The 18,445-nt window shown below is 36.0% G+C and overlaps 1 protein-coding gene across 1 annotated transcript in view; it reads right to left on the reverse strand.

The window, feature by feature from the left end:
• GRHL2 (grainyhead like transcription factor 2) overlaps window positions 1-18,445 on the reverse strand; it is a 229,584-nt gene that overhangs the window by 130,397 nt on the left and 80,742 nt on the right. The window contains 3 exon segments of the mRNA XM_069080979.1: window positions 7,718-7,829; window positions 10,911-11,067; window positions 12,970-13,025. Of these exon segments, the coding sequence (XP_068937080.1) occupies window positions 7,718-7,829; window positions 10,911-11,067; window positions 12,970-13,025 (325 nt within the window).

The following is an 18,445-nucleotide window of genomic DNA, read 5'->3' on the forward strand; positions in this document are numbered from 1 at the left end:
CAGGAAAGTTGGGAAGAAGGGAGGGTTTATAGGGAAAGGTAATGAGATAATCAATTCACTAGCATTTATTAAGTAAGTACTATATACATATCACATGTGATAGGTATAGAAGTTATAAAACTACAAATGAGACAGCTCTTGACATCAGGGAGTTACATTCACAGCTAAATAAGCCTTGGACTCTAACTCTAACTCAATGTAGCCCCCAGTCAAGCAGTGAGTCAGTTATAGCCCTGAACTTAAAAAGTAAAGCCATGGAACCAGTGGTGGTAGCAGTGAGAGATGAGAATGGGGAGACTGGATATGACAGCTGTGAAGTATAAATGTTCTGGTGTTAGAAAAATAAACCCAAGGGACAGCTAGGTGGCACAGTGAGTAAAGCACCCGGCCCCAGAGTCAGGAGGACTCAAGTTCGGTTCCAGCCTCAGGAACTTAACACCCACACAAAAATACTAGCTATGTAACCTTGGGCAAGTTACTTAACCCCAACTGCCCTCCAAAAGGCAAAAAAAGAAGAAGAAGAAAAGAAAAGAAAAAAGAAAAATAAACCCTGTAATAATATAAATGTTGAACCAACAGGCATGTAGTTGAAATTTATTCACTTTTTAATTTATTTGGAACTAATCCATGTTCACATTTAATTGCTTCTCTTATTTTCTCAAGTAGTAATTATAATGCTGTGTTTTCAAATAAAGATTTGTGCCTCTGTTCTACAAAAGTTTATTGGCTTTTCAACAGGTTAAGGCAAATAGCCACAAGTTCTTTGTTTAATTATCATATACTAGGAGAGTACTAAACTATATACCCAAAGATACAAGCTCTATCTCTCTCTGTGACAAGGTGCATGACCTTGAACCTGGTCTCACTTTCTCTTCTGTAAAATACAGGAGCTATACTCAACGATTTCTTTAAAATTACTTCTAGCTCTATGGGTCTATAAAAATAGCTATCAAGGAGAAGAATGTTTTGTTTTTTAGTCAGTAGATATGGTATAATTCAAACTGAGAGAATTAAAAAATAAACCCTTTTTCTTCTCACTATTTTTTCAGAATATTCTACCATTACAAGAAAATGGCATTCAGTCTCACCACCATACAGAAAGGCTATCTCTAAGATTACTCAAGATCTGCCAGTTGCTAAATCCACAGGCCTTTTTAAAGTCTGATGCTATTGTTGTTGAGATGTTTTTCAGTCGTGTCTGACTATTCATGACCCCGTTTGGGGTTTTCTTGGCAAAGATATTGAGTGGTTTACTATTTCCTTCTCTAGCTCATTTTACAGATGAGGAAAGTGAGGCAAAAAGGGTTAAATGACTTTCCCAGGGTCAGACAGCTAGTAAGTGTCTAATTTCTGGTTTTGAACTCAGGTCTTTCTGACTGCAGGCCTGGCACTCTCTGCTATGCCATCTAGCTTTCCCACACTCTCCATTATATCATAGTTATTTGTTTACCTGTCTTTTTCCCCACTGAATTGTAAGTTCCTTGACACTATGGTCTGAACAGTAACTTTCTTTGAATCCTGAGTGTGTAATAAAGTACCTTTAACAGAATAGACCATTTTAATAAATGCATATTAAATTGAATTGAATTAATAGCTTCAGACTGAACTTATAACTCCTTATCCTTCATTTAAAAGATGATGCAATTGGGGCAGCCAGATAGCACAGCGAGTAAGAGCACCGGCTTCAGTGTCGGGATGACCTGGAGATCGAATCCCAGGCTCAGACACTTAGCACCCACCCAGAAACACCTGGCTGTGCAACCTTGAGCAAGTTACTTAACCCCAATTGCTTAGGGGCGGCCAGGTGGCTCAGCGAGTAAGAGCACGAGCTCCAGTGTTGGGATGACCTGGAGATCGAATCCCGAGCTCAGACACTCAGCACCACACCCAGAAATAACTGGCCGTGTAACCTTGAGCAAGTTATTTAACCCCGATTGCTTAAAAAAAAGATGATGCAATCAATACACTTTCAATAATAGTTTTCAGCAATTTTTTCTTATTGGCAGTGATGGGAATATTGGTTTTAAGGGACTAGCAAGAGCATGTGAATATATCAGTAAAAATCCATAGCCAATACTGAAAAAAAAAAAAAACAGCAAATGACCTACTGAGGGGTCAGTTACATTTTTTTTAATACAAATGATAGCACATTGTAAATCTAATCAATCCACTTCCTCTCCATGATCCTCAGTTTTCTGACCTGCAAAATAGGACAATGTCTACTTTTTTAAAATAGCTCCCTCATTATTCTTGTGAAAGGATACATCACATATAAATGAATTCTTACCCTGTGCCTTAGCAAGGGGAAAGTCAGCTTAAGGCACTTGTTTAGCTTTGCTCTTTTCCCAAAATACCAGGTGGAGCTAGGCATATAACCCAATGTGAATAGGAACTTCAAAGGATCCTTTAGGCAACTCACATTTAGTAAGGACCTGCTATGCGCTAGACACTGTGCTAAGCGCTAAGGATCTGGCAAAAGAGAGTCCTTGCTAACAAGGAGCTCACAGCATAATGGGGGAGATAACATGCAAACAATAACATGCAAACAGACACAGCACATATAGGATAAACTGAAAATAACCCATAGAAGTAATGAGCTAACATTTAGGGTGATTGGGAAAGTTTTCTTGCAGAAAGTGAGACTTTGGTCAAGACCTAAAGGAAACCAGGGAAGCTAGGAAGGAGAGATGCTCATAAAATTTAAGCCCTATCATGTAAGCAAATGCAACTGGGGCTCTATTACAGTAAACACTAGGTGAGTCTTTTGGGTAGAGGAAGGGAAAGAATTCATTAAAATGAAGTTCAACTTTTTTTAGGCTCTATGAATTAGGTCCTATATGTCAAAGGGTGCCTTATTACTCTCTGTGGAATTACATACACAGAGATGGAAGAGTAAGCTAAGCCTAAATTTTCTTTGAATACTCACAAGGAACCCTAAACCAAAGATCTTTATGCTCAGTTGCAAAGAAACATAGGGAACGAAGACTCAATATGACTTCCCATGACGGTGGTCTCTTTTCTTTCATTCATTCTCACAGTGAAATAGCCCATCTGAGAAAACTCATCTATAACTGAGAAAAACTTGTTCTATTAGTCATCATTTATTTTAAAAGGTTAATAAAGAGAAAAGAACATAGATTAAAAGCCCAGCTCTAAATACATCCCAAAGAGATCAATAATAAAAAGGTTACAAATATACTAAAATATTCAAAGCAACATTTTGTATGGCAGAAGGGAAAAATAACCTTACAAACAATTAGAAACAAAATTGGTGCCCATCAAATGAGAAATGTCCAAACAAAGTACAGCACGTTAACATAAAATATGACAGATAAAATGATAAATATGTGAAAGTCAGAAAAACTGGGAAAGTATAAATTCAACAAGCATTTACCTAGTATGTGCCAAGTGCTGATGATAGAAAGACAAAAAACAAAACAAACAAAAAAAGCTTGACCTGAAAACAGAACCAGGAGAAGAATATAAACAATGACTACAAGAAGACAAAATTAGAAGGCTGAACTCAGACTGGGCAACTAGGTAGCACATTGAATAGAGTGCCAGACCTGGAGTGGGAAAGACCTGAATTCAAATCTCGCCTTGGACACTGTATGACCCTTGACAAATCACTTAACCCTGTTTGCTCATCTTTCATATGAGCTAGAGAAGGAAATGGCAAACCCTGGATACTGGAGAATCTTTGCCAAGAAAATCCCTAATGGAGTCACAAAGAGTTGGACATTCCTGAAACAAATGAACAATGAACTCACATTAAATGCAATGACCAAACCTGGTCCCCTAGGACAGATGATGAAACACTTAGTATAGAAGTAGGGGTCTAGGGATGCAGAATGCTGTATTTGCAAAGGTTATTATTCCCCATACAGAGAATATACTCTTTCCTCATCTCAGTCTCTTAGAATACCTAAGTGAACTTCAAAGTTCACTTCATTTTCACTTTTTCCAGGAAGCCATTCCCAACATTCCTTTAAAAGTTTCCTCTTTTTTAAAACCACCCTTCATTTCCTCATTTGTATTCCACCAGGAGATTATGTTTCTTTAGCGTAAGGATATTTTTTGTCTTTATATGTTACTTAATAAATGTTTGTTGATTTGAATGTTGTATATGCTGTTAGACCTTTTGAGACTTTGCTTTCTTATAGGGAAAGGACTATGGAAGAGGAGAGGATAGAACATAAAAATGTCATCAATGAAACTTTTAAAAACAATCCATCTTTAAGTGGATGCAAAACAAGAGGAATTAGCAAAAGCTATAAAATGAACAGACCATGAATGGTATTCCAGCTTGATACACTAAAGGAGAAAATTAAACAATTCAACTACAGTATCAAATAACCTTTGTTTCTCCTTATTTCAAGGAATGACAAATATGAAGGAATGTAGATGGTAGATTTGCCCTACATTCAATGACATTCTTGGGTCTTTCCATTATGAACATTTTTTTAAAAATGAAAAAGTTTCTTTGGGGAATGGGACCCAAAGAGAGAATGAGAGCTAAATAAGAGTGCTCAGATGAGATACAACATCTCAATCAAGTTTTCACAAGTACTTGGAAGACTGACCACGTAGCTGGTTAGAATCATAGGATTGTGGGAGGATATACTCTGGAGAAGGTTGGTCAGGGTTAACTCCTTGTTAACAAGGTTAAAACCATAAAACTTTTGTTCTGAGTTGTAAACATTTCCATTGACACCACATTTGCACTCTGTTGTGAGACTCAGGAAAACTGACCCCAGCTTGATGGAGTTCACAGATAGTTAACACCTAGTTAACACCTCATTGCAAATTAATTAATGCTTGAGAAACACACCTTGACCTTGGTTTTTAAAAGAGCAGAAACAGACAAATTTGAAGAAAGACAAGGAAGGAAAGAGAGGAGCTATATTCAGAAAAGGAGTTGATTGGGAGTGGGGAGAGGAGAATGGTCAGTGATTCAGTAAAGTTCAAAATCCATCACAAGGAAATACTTGGCAATAGAGATGGCAAGTAGGAGGGTCAAAATGACAAAGTGGTAAAGACACTCTTGAATGAGGAAGTACTCAGGTTAAGCAATCCTGGACCAAGAGGAAGTTAGAAGGAAGGCACATTTAGGGAGAGACATGACATGAAAGAATAAACCAGGACCATGTCCTTCATATACTGTGAGCTAAGTAGATTATTTGGATCCAGGGGAAAAGAGATAAACTGTTTAGTGACGCCCAAGTTTTTCCTTCATGCAAGGATCCTCAAGCCTAGCACTGTATTATAAGTCTAGAAAACTGCAAACAGCCCTGGAGAAAGTGAGGGCCCACCAGTAAAGAAAGAATTGTGTTGACTTGAGTCCTTTTATGTTGGCTGAAATAGAATCTGTCCTGTGTTCAATGTTTTCTAGTCTGGTGCTCTCTTGGGAAATTAGTTCCTTTTTTGGGGGTGAAGGAAGATTTGAACACAAGTCAAATTCTGATGTACCTGAGGTCACAAGTCAAAAGGAAAAAGGTGATTAAAGAGAAGCCCCAACTAGTTCATATATATAACCCACAGTAGTAGTTCTGGGCTACAGGCTACAAGACTATAGAATTTAAGAGCTGGAAGGCACTTGAGATTTCATCTAGTTCAATGATGAAACTGAAGCCCAGAAAAGGGAAGTCACTCTTCCAAGATCCCACAGCTTCTTCTATGAAGGCAGACTAAAGACTAGAATGTAGGTCTCTTGACTCCTACTCCAGGATTCTCTTCATAATATGACATCACCTTGTCAAACAATGCTGACAGAACCAGTAAACAGAGCTTGCATCATGAGCAAGTCAAAAGCAGAACAAGCTTAAGATCTTCTTTGGGTCACAAAGACCTGGGTTCAAATCCTAGTTTTGTTCCTTACTAGTCATTGACAAGGAAAAGTCATAATTACCAATCCAGGCCTCATTCTGCCTCTGTATAAATAAGACTGAATGATCTCTAAAGATTTCTTCTACACTAACAAGTCTATGAGGTAACATCACACAGAAGAAATCATGCTGGACTTGGCAACAGGAATTGGTTAGAATCTGGTTGCTAATGCTGGCCTTCATTTTCCTCATCTGCAAAATGGGGATAAATTACTTATGTTGATGTAGCACTTTAAAGTTTTCAAAGCAAATGACCTCTATTAACATTTGATGTAATACTGATGGTCTCTACCCACAAGGGTATGAGGAACAAATGAAATGGCCGGTATGTAAAAGATACTTAAAATGCCACCTAAATGTCAGCTGTTTTAAGTAATGATGGATAAGAAGCAAGTGTTCATGTGGAGAAGTTGTACTTAGATTTTCTGTTCCTTTCAGTTCATTTTTTGCTCCTTATTTTGTGTGTGTGTTTTTTTCCCAGAGACAATCAGGATTAAGTGACTTGCCCAGAGGTTAAAGGTTCAGTCTGTAGCTGTATTGATTCAATTCAATTTAACATACATTTAGTAAAATGATCTATTCTTTTAAAGGTATTTAAAGTGGCTTGCCCAGCTAGTAAGTGTCTGAGACTGGATTTGAACTCAGGTCCTCCTGACTCCAGGGTCAGTGCTATTTCCACTGCACAACCTAACTGCCTCTCTTTACTGTGTTTCTTGAGAGTTTAACTTGCCCTTGTAATGTTTAATTAACTGATTTATGTTATTTTAATTAAATTATATTTTCATTTTTTAAAAAACAGCACTGGCTCTTGAATTTTATTGACTTTTGAATTTTATCACATCTTTTAATCATCTATGCCAAAAGATTAGCATAGAAACTAAAGCTATATAGTGAGCAGAGGTACTGCCATCTACTAGGTGGAAGATATTCAAAACAGAAGCCCCAGAGCTACTAAACAGATTCTGAAGGGAAAGAATGCCTTACAGAAAGGGCTTGTAATCCAAGGTCTGTGCATTTGCTTTTTACAATATCTTCAACTAATAATGTTAACAATATCTATTATTTATATAACTTTAAGATTTTCAAAGTGTTTTTACAAATATCATTTCATTTTATCCTCACAATAACCCTTGGAGGTAGGGGCTTTTATTATCCCCATTTTATAGATGAGGAAGCTAAGGACGGGGTTAAGTAACTTTACTTGATAACTTATTTCGATGTAATTAATTTCCTTTAAAATTCTATGTATTTTATTTTATACATTTAAATCAAGTCAACTCAACAAGTATTTACCAAGTGCTTACTATTCATCAGACATTGTACTAAAAACAATTTTCTGAGAAGGGGCACAGGTTTCAAGAGACTGCCAAAGAAAGGACTCCACAATATAACTATCCCCAAATTGTGACACCTTCTGTTTTATGGGGGTACATACAATTTTTTAAAGAAGTGACTCTCAAATTATGGTTTGAGGATCCCTGGGGGTACCCAAGACCCTTTTAGGAGATCTATGAGGTCAAAACTATTTGTATAATACCAAGACATTTTAATTTCCAATATGGCAAATAATGATAGGCATAAGTCACAAAAACAAAAGGTTGTTGGGATCCTCAAGTTTTAGGAGTATAAAGGTGTCCTGAGATCAAAAAGTTTGAGAATCATTAGTTCCCAATAACAAATGAATATGAGTTTTCCTCTCATGTGAACAAAAATACTTCCTTCTTTGAGGTTTCTGAATTGTCATTGTTTTGTTAGCAGCTAGTATTCATTTTAACTTCATAACAACAACTCTCCAGTCATCAAAGCCCCTTGCAAAACTTTTGACTACTTACCAATGTCAAGTACTCTTTGCTTAGCCGTATGCTGCCGAGAGTGCCAATATTTCCAGTACTTCAACTGCTCATCTCGATTTTTATCTTCACTAAAAACAACCATCACCACACTCTGTCAAGTCAAAGAATGATAGAAATTACTTCCTATTTAGGAGGGAGAAGAGGAAGGAAGGAAGGAAGGAAGGAAGGAAGGAAGGAAGGAAGGAAGGAAGGAAGGAAGGAAGGAAGGAAGGAAGGAAGGAAGGAAGGAAGGAAGGAAAAAACCATTTTTAAAGGAACTGGAAACCTCATTTATCACTAGCATCATAAACAACTTGGATTACCTGAATACATGTTAACCCAAAGAATCATAGAATATCAATACTGGAAAGGAGCTTAGAAGTCATCCAGTCCAACCTTTTCATTTTACAGGTAAGGAAACTGTGAGGTAGCTGCAGGTCTATGTGATGAACTGTACCCCATCATATACAAAAAATCCTTTAATATAGTGGTAAAGATATGGCTTCACCTATAGTTTTTAATATTAGAGAAATTATCTAATATCTAATTAGGCAATCCCATGTTCCCTCTTCCACTTGAAACTACTTTGACTATACTTTAGATTCCTTTATCTTTGTATATGTTGTAGTCCCCCTTCCCAATACAATGTAAGCAACAGGGTCTGTTTCATTTTTGCCTTTGTATCCCCAGTCCCTAAGTAAAATTCTTTCAGACAGGCACTTCACAAAGGTTTGCTGGATTCAAAAGCTGAATCTCTGGGATCCTATTTCATGCATTATGCTTTTTTTAACTGTGCTGAAAGGATATACCATTCAATATTTTTTCCCAAGTTTCCATCTGCACTCTGGCCCAATTTCAATCTATTTTTGTACATTAGGAAAGACTGTACAAGGAAAGAGATTCCTCCATCAAGGGGTTTATATTAGTTAGGAAGGCTTGCTAGGTTAACGCAATTTAAAAATAAATATTACTCCAGCTCACAGGCAAGTGCCTGTTGAACTTAAAAGAAAGCAGAAAAATAACAAAGAGAAGGCAACATGTGGTGGGTTACTCAATGTATGAGTCTGCCAAGCTGCTTCTTTTCCTTTTGCATCTCCAAACTTTGTTCCTTACACATAAAAGTTTACTGTGTAGTGTGTCTCAGTGTTTGTTTCTGGCTGTTCCCAAGTTAAAGTCTCATTGCAAACAAAAACTTCTTTAGCAAATGAGTAAGGCAATATAAATAATCTTGTATTCCTCATATGGAAATTTATTTGAATTCCTTACTCAATTTGAGGATTAAAAAAAAGATATTTGAAAATTTTCTTTAAAGATAAATGAAACACCCTAAACACTCATGAGGATTTTATATTCTAAATTGGATTAAATGTGATCCTATGGGAATTATTGCCAGTGATTGGGAGGAGAATGTCCATTCCTTTCCCTGTTACTACATTAGGTACAAGTAGTAATCACTGTTAGTTTTGTCATCTTTCAGAGGGGAAATAAGTTCTTCATTCTGAATATAAACTTGAGGGCAGGTACTATATTCATTTTTTTTGGTCTTATATCTTGTGTCTAGCACGGTGCTTGACATATAGTAGGCACTAAAATAAAGCTCACTAAATTGAACTCCTAATGTAGCATTCACATAGAATATTTTTCTCCTTATTAAAACACAGCCCATTAAATCCAGTTGAACTTTTATCTAGAAATATAGGGTAAGAGAAACTGAAGAGTCAAGATTAATACCAAGCAACATGAAAGCCTGGAAAGATAATAGGGCCCTCAACAAAAAGAGGGAAATTTGGTAGAAGCAATGATTTGGGAAAGATTATGAGTTTAGTTTGGACATGTTGGGTTTAAAATATCTCTGGGACAATCAGTTTGAAATGTCTAATAGGCAACTGGTGACGTGGGACTGAAGTGGGGGTGGGGTGGGAAAGAAGAGAAGGGAATAGATATATAGACCTGTGAGTCATCTGCATAGAGATGATAATTCAAACCCTGGGAGCAGATGAGGTATCCATGAGGGGGTGTGTAGAAAGATAAGAGAAGGCACAGGACCAAATTACATCCAGTGTGCTGCACAATGTAGATAGGTGCTTAATAATATCATTGTTTGATGAGATATTTTGGGGATTGGCTTAGATACCCCAGAGAGAAGGTGAGTATAATAATGTAATATGGAGAAAAATGGTCAAATCAGTAACCTTTCCTAATTTCTCACACTAAAACAAAGCAATTAAATCCAGCTGCAACAGATAAGTTTGTGCCCCCATATCAAGAGAAAATGAACAATCTTTTCCTCTTTTCTTAATAACACATTGGTTGGATTTCCATGGGGACTTTTTTATTTTGGATAAGCTCAAGTCTGTATTTAGTCAGAGGCGTATAATACTGTTTTTTTATTCCAATGATTCTTTCCATGAGAGGTAGAAGGTATGAACAAGATGGGATTGGGAGGCAATAGTTAGTCACTATGGGTGAAGATGGATAAAGATTTAGCAGAAAATTTGAAGGATTTTGCAACTTTCTTGGTGGTAGCATTGGGGAATCTGATACAATATTCCTTTTCAGTGTGAACAGATTATCAATTATTTTCCTTCCTGGAAGCATTGTGGATTCTAGAAGCTGGCAGCATTCCAGTGTGAGACTGAAACTCGAATTACATTTTCCACCAAAAGGACTGATGTTTCTGCATCTGAGAATTCCTCCAAGTAATTCAAATAGGCTTGATACCCATCTTTTGAACAGGGATTGATCCGTGAGCTGTGAAACTTTTAGAGAGAACTCCAAGTTCCTACCGATGCTGACTTCATCATGCCCTCCCTTTTCAAATCTAGTAGCAGCTCTTTCATGCTCCCAAATAGGTTTCAACTTCACAGCTACACACCTAATAAATTACGATTAGTTGATAAGAAGCTATGCAGTTCATATCTGATGAATGAAGCAGGGAAAGTCCCTCTGATATATTCTAAAACTATGTATGGTGCAGACCATAGTTATTCCTTGGAGTTATTTTGGCACCTGTCTTGGACGATCAATCAAAACCTTCATGTTTTTCTTTTATTCAAGGAAAAGAAGAAAGCAAAAAAATTAAAGCAATGGTCTCCACCCACCACTACCCCATAAAAAAAAAAAACATGAAAAATTTCCTCTCTGACTTTTAGATCTCTGATTTCTGTGTCTTTAATATGAGAAATGCTCATACCCTGACTTTGCTGATGGGATGTCTGAAGCACTTGTTGTCTCCTGTCTCACTCAGGGTGATGGCATAGAATTGTCCTTTGTTTAAATATGTCATGGGTCCCTCTCCTTGCTTCTGACGTAGGGATTTGGTAGCTTCCAAAGTATACTGAAATGTGCTACTGAGAAAAAGGAGAAAAAAAAAGAATAATTATCATTCCCACCTCTATTTTGTTTATTTTCATTTTTGGTATTTGATGAATTTAACATCCCTTCTTATAAATATTGACCTGCAGTTCTTTGAATTTGACCCTAACTTAACCTATGGCAAAGAAGATGTCATTTTAGGTTGGAAATAGGCAAAGGTCATTTCTAATATAGCATATATATTTCTTGTATAATTCCCAGTAGGGGCCTATGTGTCAGATTTTTTTTTTCATTAGGGAGAAAATCTATAATATACCTGGTCAATTATGCAAGCCTATGGCCCATGGGGAATACAGGTTGCAATATATAACCAATAAATACAATATCTAAGCTTCTTTGAATTTCTCCAAGCTGATATAACATAGATGTGTCCTACTTTAAGATAATGCAATATACAAAAAAAAAACCTTAGAAAATAGGTACAATAGAAGATAATTTTTCCCATTACAAAATAATTTTTCACAAAACAATTGTGTCACAAAAGAGTTTCTTCATGACAGGGTTTCTTCAAAGAGCCAACTTTCCTAAAGCATTGAAATACTGTATTTACATTAAAAATATTTATAGAATTTTCAGAAATATATATATATATTTTATGTAAAATATACCTATATACTACAGTGGTCTTTTTGAATTGAAGTATTTATTTCTGCCTTGTTTGCTAAGTGTAAGTTGAAATTTTCTGCATTAATCTTTTCAATGGGGCCATCTGATTTTTTAATTCTTTATTTTATGTGCTCTTGAAAAAGTCTGGGAAAAGAGGTGACTTTCAAAGTTAACTCTTAAAATTTCTACTTTCATCTTGGGGCAATGAAATCTTCAACCAAAGCTGATAATAGAGACTGAAATAAAATGTCTAAGAACAACAAAGAGCAAAAACTATGGTTATTAGATATGCCTAGTACAGTGGTTGGCACTTAAGGTATTTAATAAAAAATGTTTATTGACTAACATGTCATAAAGTCAAGGAGCTCCTATTCCCATAGCAGGGCAGCTAGATGGAACAGTGGATAGAGTGCAGGACCTGGAGTCAGAAAGACCTGAGTTCAAATCTGGTCTCAGACAATTATTAGCTGTGTGACCCTGGGCAAATCACTTCCCTTTGCCTCCAATTCCTCCTTTGTAAAATAGGGATAGGACAGCTAGGTGGCATAGTGGATAGAATACTGGACCTGAAGCTGGGAGTTCAAATCTGTCTCCAATACTTCCTAGCTGTGTGACCCTGGGCAAGTCACTTAACCCAGTTTACCTCATCAGTAAAATGAGCTGGAGAAGGAAACAGCAAACCACTCCAGCATCTTTGCAAGAAAACCCACAAAAGGGGTCACAGAGAATCAAACACAGCTGAAAATTACTAAACAGCAACAAAATTCCAGTAAAATGTAAGCTTCTTAAGTACAAAAACTCTTAAAACCTAGCATGGCACCAGGCAGAGAAGACACAATCCACGCTTACTTAACTAAGCTGATTAAACTTTGTTGCAATGAATTGAAATGAACAAATTGTACATTTATTTTTTTCCTGAAAAAATATTAGTTTACTATCATAGAATGAAAGAACTGTAGAACTGAATAGGACGTTGAAGGTGATATGTTTCAACTCCATCATTTTACAGATCAGAAAACTGAGACTCTGAGGTGAAGAAATTTGCTTAAGACCACACAGCCAGCTGATGGAAGAGTTGTACTTAGGACCTAGGTCTCCTGATACTTGAAAAATGATTAAGGTAATTGCCTATTTTAATATCAGGCATAGTATGCATTTGCTTCAACACTTCATCAGATGATTAGAAATTATCTGGTTTCCCCCAAATGTCCTATTTTAATCTTAATCAGTCTGTTAACCAGTTCCTGTTACCTCATCTCTCATCAACTTACCTTGCTGTTTGTTCATAAATGTATTCTTCAGCCCCCACTGAAGCACTTCGATATTTCTGAAAAGTTTAGAAGTGATTTACAAGTTAAAATAAGTAGATAAGGAGCCATTATAAACCAATATCAGTTTAAAAAATTTTCCTAAATATTTCCAATTGTGATCATCCTTGTAAGAAATCTTTAAAATTTTATGGATCTATTTCAAATCTAGAAGGAAAAGGTACCACTTTTATACTGAATTTGCATATACACTTTGTAAGATTTCTCCATCTTGTACAATCTTTTCCAAGTATAATGATCAGATTGGGCACATTCAGTTTTTCAACTCCCTTTCTTAAACTAAATTCCCACTCACTTTAGAAAAGAATATGGGGGCAGCTAGCTGGTGCAGTGTATAGAGCACTGGCCCTGGAGTCAGGAGGACCTGAGTTCAAATCTGGCCTCACCCAATTGCCCCCCAAAAAGCAAAAAAAAAAAAAAATATGCACTTACTATTGTAAACTAAGCCTTAAAATTCACTAAGTCCTGGCAATCTTAATAGTGTTTCATCATACTTCAGAGGGGAAAGTATCTTAGAAGTGATTTATTCTCTTTTACATTTTTCTTCTGCAATTCTATTCCTTCTACCACCAACCTAGCTCAGGCCTCATTTTCTCTCTACTGCATTACTCTAACAGCTTCATAGTTGGTTTCCATGTCTCATCATTCTCTCTGCTCCAAATTATAGATATGCTGCTATCAGAATACTCATTCTCTAATGTAAGATTCTAATCACATCATTACTCTGCTCCAAAAATCCTTCAGCGGCTCCCTATTGTGAACTAAATGAAATCTCAAGTTCCTTATCCTGGCATCCAAGGTTTACCACAATCTGGTTCTAATTTCTCTTTCCAACATTTTCAGTACTGGTTATTTCAGTCAAATTGGCCTATTCATCATCCCCTAATGTCAGCCTTTCTTTTTTCCCTCTTGCTCATGCCATTCCTCAGGCAAGGAATGCCTTTTTTCCATCTCAAATATCTATCTGTAAAATTCATTGTATCCTACCTAGCTTAGAGGGTTGCTATGAGGGCATGCTTTATAAGCTATAAAATGTAATATAATTCTAAGACAGAAAAATAATATTGGTTATTTTCCAAAGTCCAGCACTGGTAATACCTTTTTCAAGAGTCTTTTATTTTGACAAATCTTCTATCCCATCCCACCCCATCTCACAGACACCAAGGCAAACCCATATACCTGAAAATATTCTCTTACACAAGTCATCTATTCCACCAAAAAAATGTGTAAGTGTCAAGGGATTAGGGATAACAAAAATGTTTTTAAATGATAAAGTCCCTGCCCTAAACAGAGCTTTTGGATTCTGCTTGGTGTGGAAGAGGTGTGCCAAGTATACAAATAAACAGAATGTCCCCAAGTCTTACTACAGTTTTAAATTTTAATAGATTTTTTAAATACCCTGTTATCATGTAAGATGGAGATTGATGGTGCCAAAGTACTCTATTGCTACCTCTCCTATACCTTTTATCATGTTCCAATATGTAGTGTAATTATCTATATTCTAATCCTATCTCCCATGCCAGAATGTCAGAGATGACATTTGTGCACACCTTGTCCCCAGTAGAGCCCTTCTCTGCCTCAGTTTCATTTTCCATAAAAAGAGGGGACAAGATGAATTGGACTAGATGAGCCCTGATGCCCCTTCCATCTCTAGATCAATAACTCTATGTTTTCTGAAATCATGTCTTTCTCTCTCTCTCTCTCACACACACACACACATATACACACACTACATATAATACATACTTATTCTGTTTGTCAATTATGATTTACCTGGGTTTGGATGCAGAAGTGATCATTACAAGTGCAAACAGCTTAACAAATATATTAAATGGAAAATCTCAAAAAGATCATGAATATCTGATTATCCACAAGGTCTGGTACATAAGAGGTGTTCAATAAGTACATATCTAGTCCCTAATAGAGCCCTCCTCTGCAATTAGCAAGCACATGAATGTTGAATCAATAAGAATATAACAACATTATGAAATTCCCAGGGACCTGGATTCAAATCATTGCTCTGATGCTTAATATCTGTGCGACCTTGGGAACAAGTTAGTTCACCTCCTCAGCCTCAGTTTCATCATCCATAAAAAGAGGGGACAAGATGAGTTGAACTAGATGAACTCTGATGCCCCATATATCTCTAGATCAATAACCCAATGTTTTCTGAAATTACATCACATACACACACACACACACACACACAGAGTTCACATTCATAGAGTATTTAAAGATTTACAAAGCACTTTCCTTGTAACAATTCTACGAGGTATTATTATCCTCTTTTTTTTTTAACCAGAAGGATAAAAGAAATTTAGAGTTGAAATGGTTGGCTTATGGCCACACAGCTAGTTGGATTTGAATCCTGGGCAAAAACCTCCAAACCCAGTGCTTTTGTTTTTCATTATATAATTGAGCTTTCTAATGATTTACAAAAAGCTTAACCATCATCCTTGCACTTACGTATAATTCTAGTGCCTCCCCTCTGCTGATTATCTCTAATTTACCCTGCATATATCTTATTTGTATATATGTCTTATGTATATATACTCTGTATATATTTCTTTGTATATTGTCTTCCCACTATACTTCAGATTTCCTTGAGAACAGAGGCTATCTTTTGCCTTTCTTTGTACCCCCAGTGACCAGCATAGTGTTTGGTACATAGTATGTGCTTAATAAATATTAAAAAATGGGGGCTGCTAGGTGGCGCTGGGAATAGAGCACCAACCCTGGAGTCAGGAGGACCTGAGTTCAAATCTGGCCTCAGACACTTGACACAATTACTAGCCATGTGACCTTGGGCAAGTCACTTAACCCCAATTGCCCTCCAAAAAGCAAAAAAAAAAAAAAAGTAAGTAAATATTAAGAAATGCTTACTGGATTGAATTGAATAAATTCATAATCTCAGATGACAATGGTTAGCATTTATGCATTAACTATATACATGTATTAACTCTTTCAATTCTCATAACAATTCTATGAATTAGGTACTATTGTCACCATTTTTACATATGAGGAAGCTGAGAACAAGAGGGATTAAAAGATTTGTCCTAGATCATACCACTAGTAAAAGCCTAAGACATCAGGTTTTAACTCAATCTACCAATGAATGGGCTCATAAAAATATACTTGCTTGGAGTCTTGGAAATCTAATCAAAAGTGTGTGTGTGTGTGTGTGTGTGTAGATATAGATATGGATATAGATATAGATGGAAGGCAGGAAGAAAACTGGCTACATATAATATATACTTATTCTGTTTATCAATTATGACTTACCTGGGTTTGGATGCAGAAGTGATCACTGCAAGTGCAAACTGCTTAACAAATATATTAAATGGAAAATCTCAAAAAGATCATGAATATCTGATTATCCACAAGGCCTGGTACACAGGAGGAGTTCAACAAAAGTTTACTAACTACAGTAACAAAGAATATATGGATTTTCCTGACAAAACAGAAATAATTTGTCCATTGAAGATAAGTTATTATAGGGAAACCTCACTTATCAGTTAATCAATAAAATATGAATTATGAACCCACTATGTGCCCATCACTATGTTAGATAAAAATTAGAGGAAAGCCCAGTTTGAATTTGTGAAAAGTTTGAACCACAGGATATTTGTTCAGGACACACAGGTTTATTACTGTTATGTCCATGCAACATCTCCCCAACTAGGTTGACACATTTTTTTATGCATTCAGCAGTTGCCTTAATAGAACGTCTTAGGAGAAATATTTCAACATATAATGCTTATTCATAGTTAGCATATCATTTTCACGCAAGCAGGTGTTTTACTATAATAATATTAGCTGATAATTATATATAGCCTTAAGATTTGCAAAGCACAACACAACTCTGAACTCTAGTCTAATAATCTTCCTATGAAGTAAGTACTTCAGGTATTTTTACCCACATTTTACAAAGAAAGAAATTAAATTTCAGAGAGGTTAAGTGATTTTCCTAGAGTCACACAGCTTTTAAGTGTGGGAGGCAAAATTTGGACTTAGGACTTTAGGACTCTAAGTTTAGCTTCCTCTCTACTATGCCACATTGTTGGCCTCATTTTTTTTTAATGCAGCCCTATAAGTTTGTTTGCATTGGCCATTTGCCATATTGCAGGGGAAAAATGTTGTCTAAACAGGCAATTAACATCATTCTTAATTACTGAAAATTCTAATTTAGTAAAGTTCATATAAATGCATTTTTATTTGTTTAGAAATATTAATACATATAATAGTAATATCAAGAATCTAATAAAAGCTTCTTCCCAAGAACTTTAATTCTTACAATAGTCTAATAATAAGTGAACAGGAGTACATGAATATCCCTATTACAGACCAAAAAAACCAAACCCAACCCCCCCCCAAAAAAGGTCCAAAATATTTAAGATTTTCCTAAATCACAAAATAATATAATGATGATGCCTAACTATTAGTCTATTATCTACTAATTGAATTTATTGAGAAAAAATATGTCAGATTTTTTTCCCAGAATTCAAAGTAGGCAAATAAAGTTCTTTATACAAGTAGGCAAATAAAAGTTTTGACTCATAATCTGAGAGTGAAATACATTGCAATTTGATTTTTTTTTAAGTGTATATATACCTGGGCCTTCCTCTTTGACCTTTAAGCTTTTTTCCAAATTGTTGTTTTCATAATAAATAATTTTTTTTAATGTAGCTTTAAGGTTTACAAAGCACTTAGCACATTACCTCATTTGATCCTCCCAAAAACCTGGCTGTGTGACCCAGAGCAAGTCACTTAACTCCTGCTAGAATTTAGCCTTTAATGTTTGCAAAGTGCTTTACAAGTAGTATCTCATATTATCCTCACAACAACCTTGGGAAGCATGCACTATCATTACCTGCATTTTGCAGATGAGGAAACTGAGGAAACAAAGAGAGGTTAAGTGACTTAAGAAAAGACTGTACCAGATAATGAGAGAGATCAAATCACCTGCCCTCACAGAGCAGGTATAGGAGGTGTGCTAACACATACACAAATAGATAATAACTATGATGCATAACAGAATGTAATAAAAAATATAAAAGGGACCAAATGCTATGTGAGAGTCAAGGAAGAAAAGATCCTTAGGATTGCATTTATTTATTGAAGGAGACCATGAGGCATAGGGAAAAGGGCATTTACTGGCTTCAGAATTCAGATGAAAAGATATGAAAGTTTTAAAGGGTCCTGAGCCCAATCTGAATCACTCAAATTAGGTGTTAGGCACTCCCCCACCCCCCAAAAAAACAAGTTACCACAATCCTAAGCAAGATTAACCATCATGATATCTAGAATAAGGGAGGTAATATTTCAACTATACTCTACTACAGTAGACTATAGTAGACTTGGTCAGACTACATCTGGAGTACTATATTAAGTTCCAGAAGGACAAGGTCCATGTTATTGC

The sequence above is a fragment of the Petaurus breviceps genome, unplaced genomic scaffold (assembly GCF_028583685.1).
Source record: "Petaurus breviceps papuanus isolate PSGF00001 unplaced genomic scaffold, PetGlider_PUasm1.0 98, whole genome shotgun sequence".
Taxonomy (NCBI): domain Eukaryota; kingdom Metazoa; phylum Chordata; class Mammalia; order Diprotodontia; family Petauridae; genus Petaurus; species Petaurus breviceps.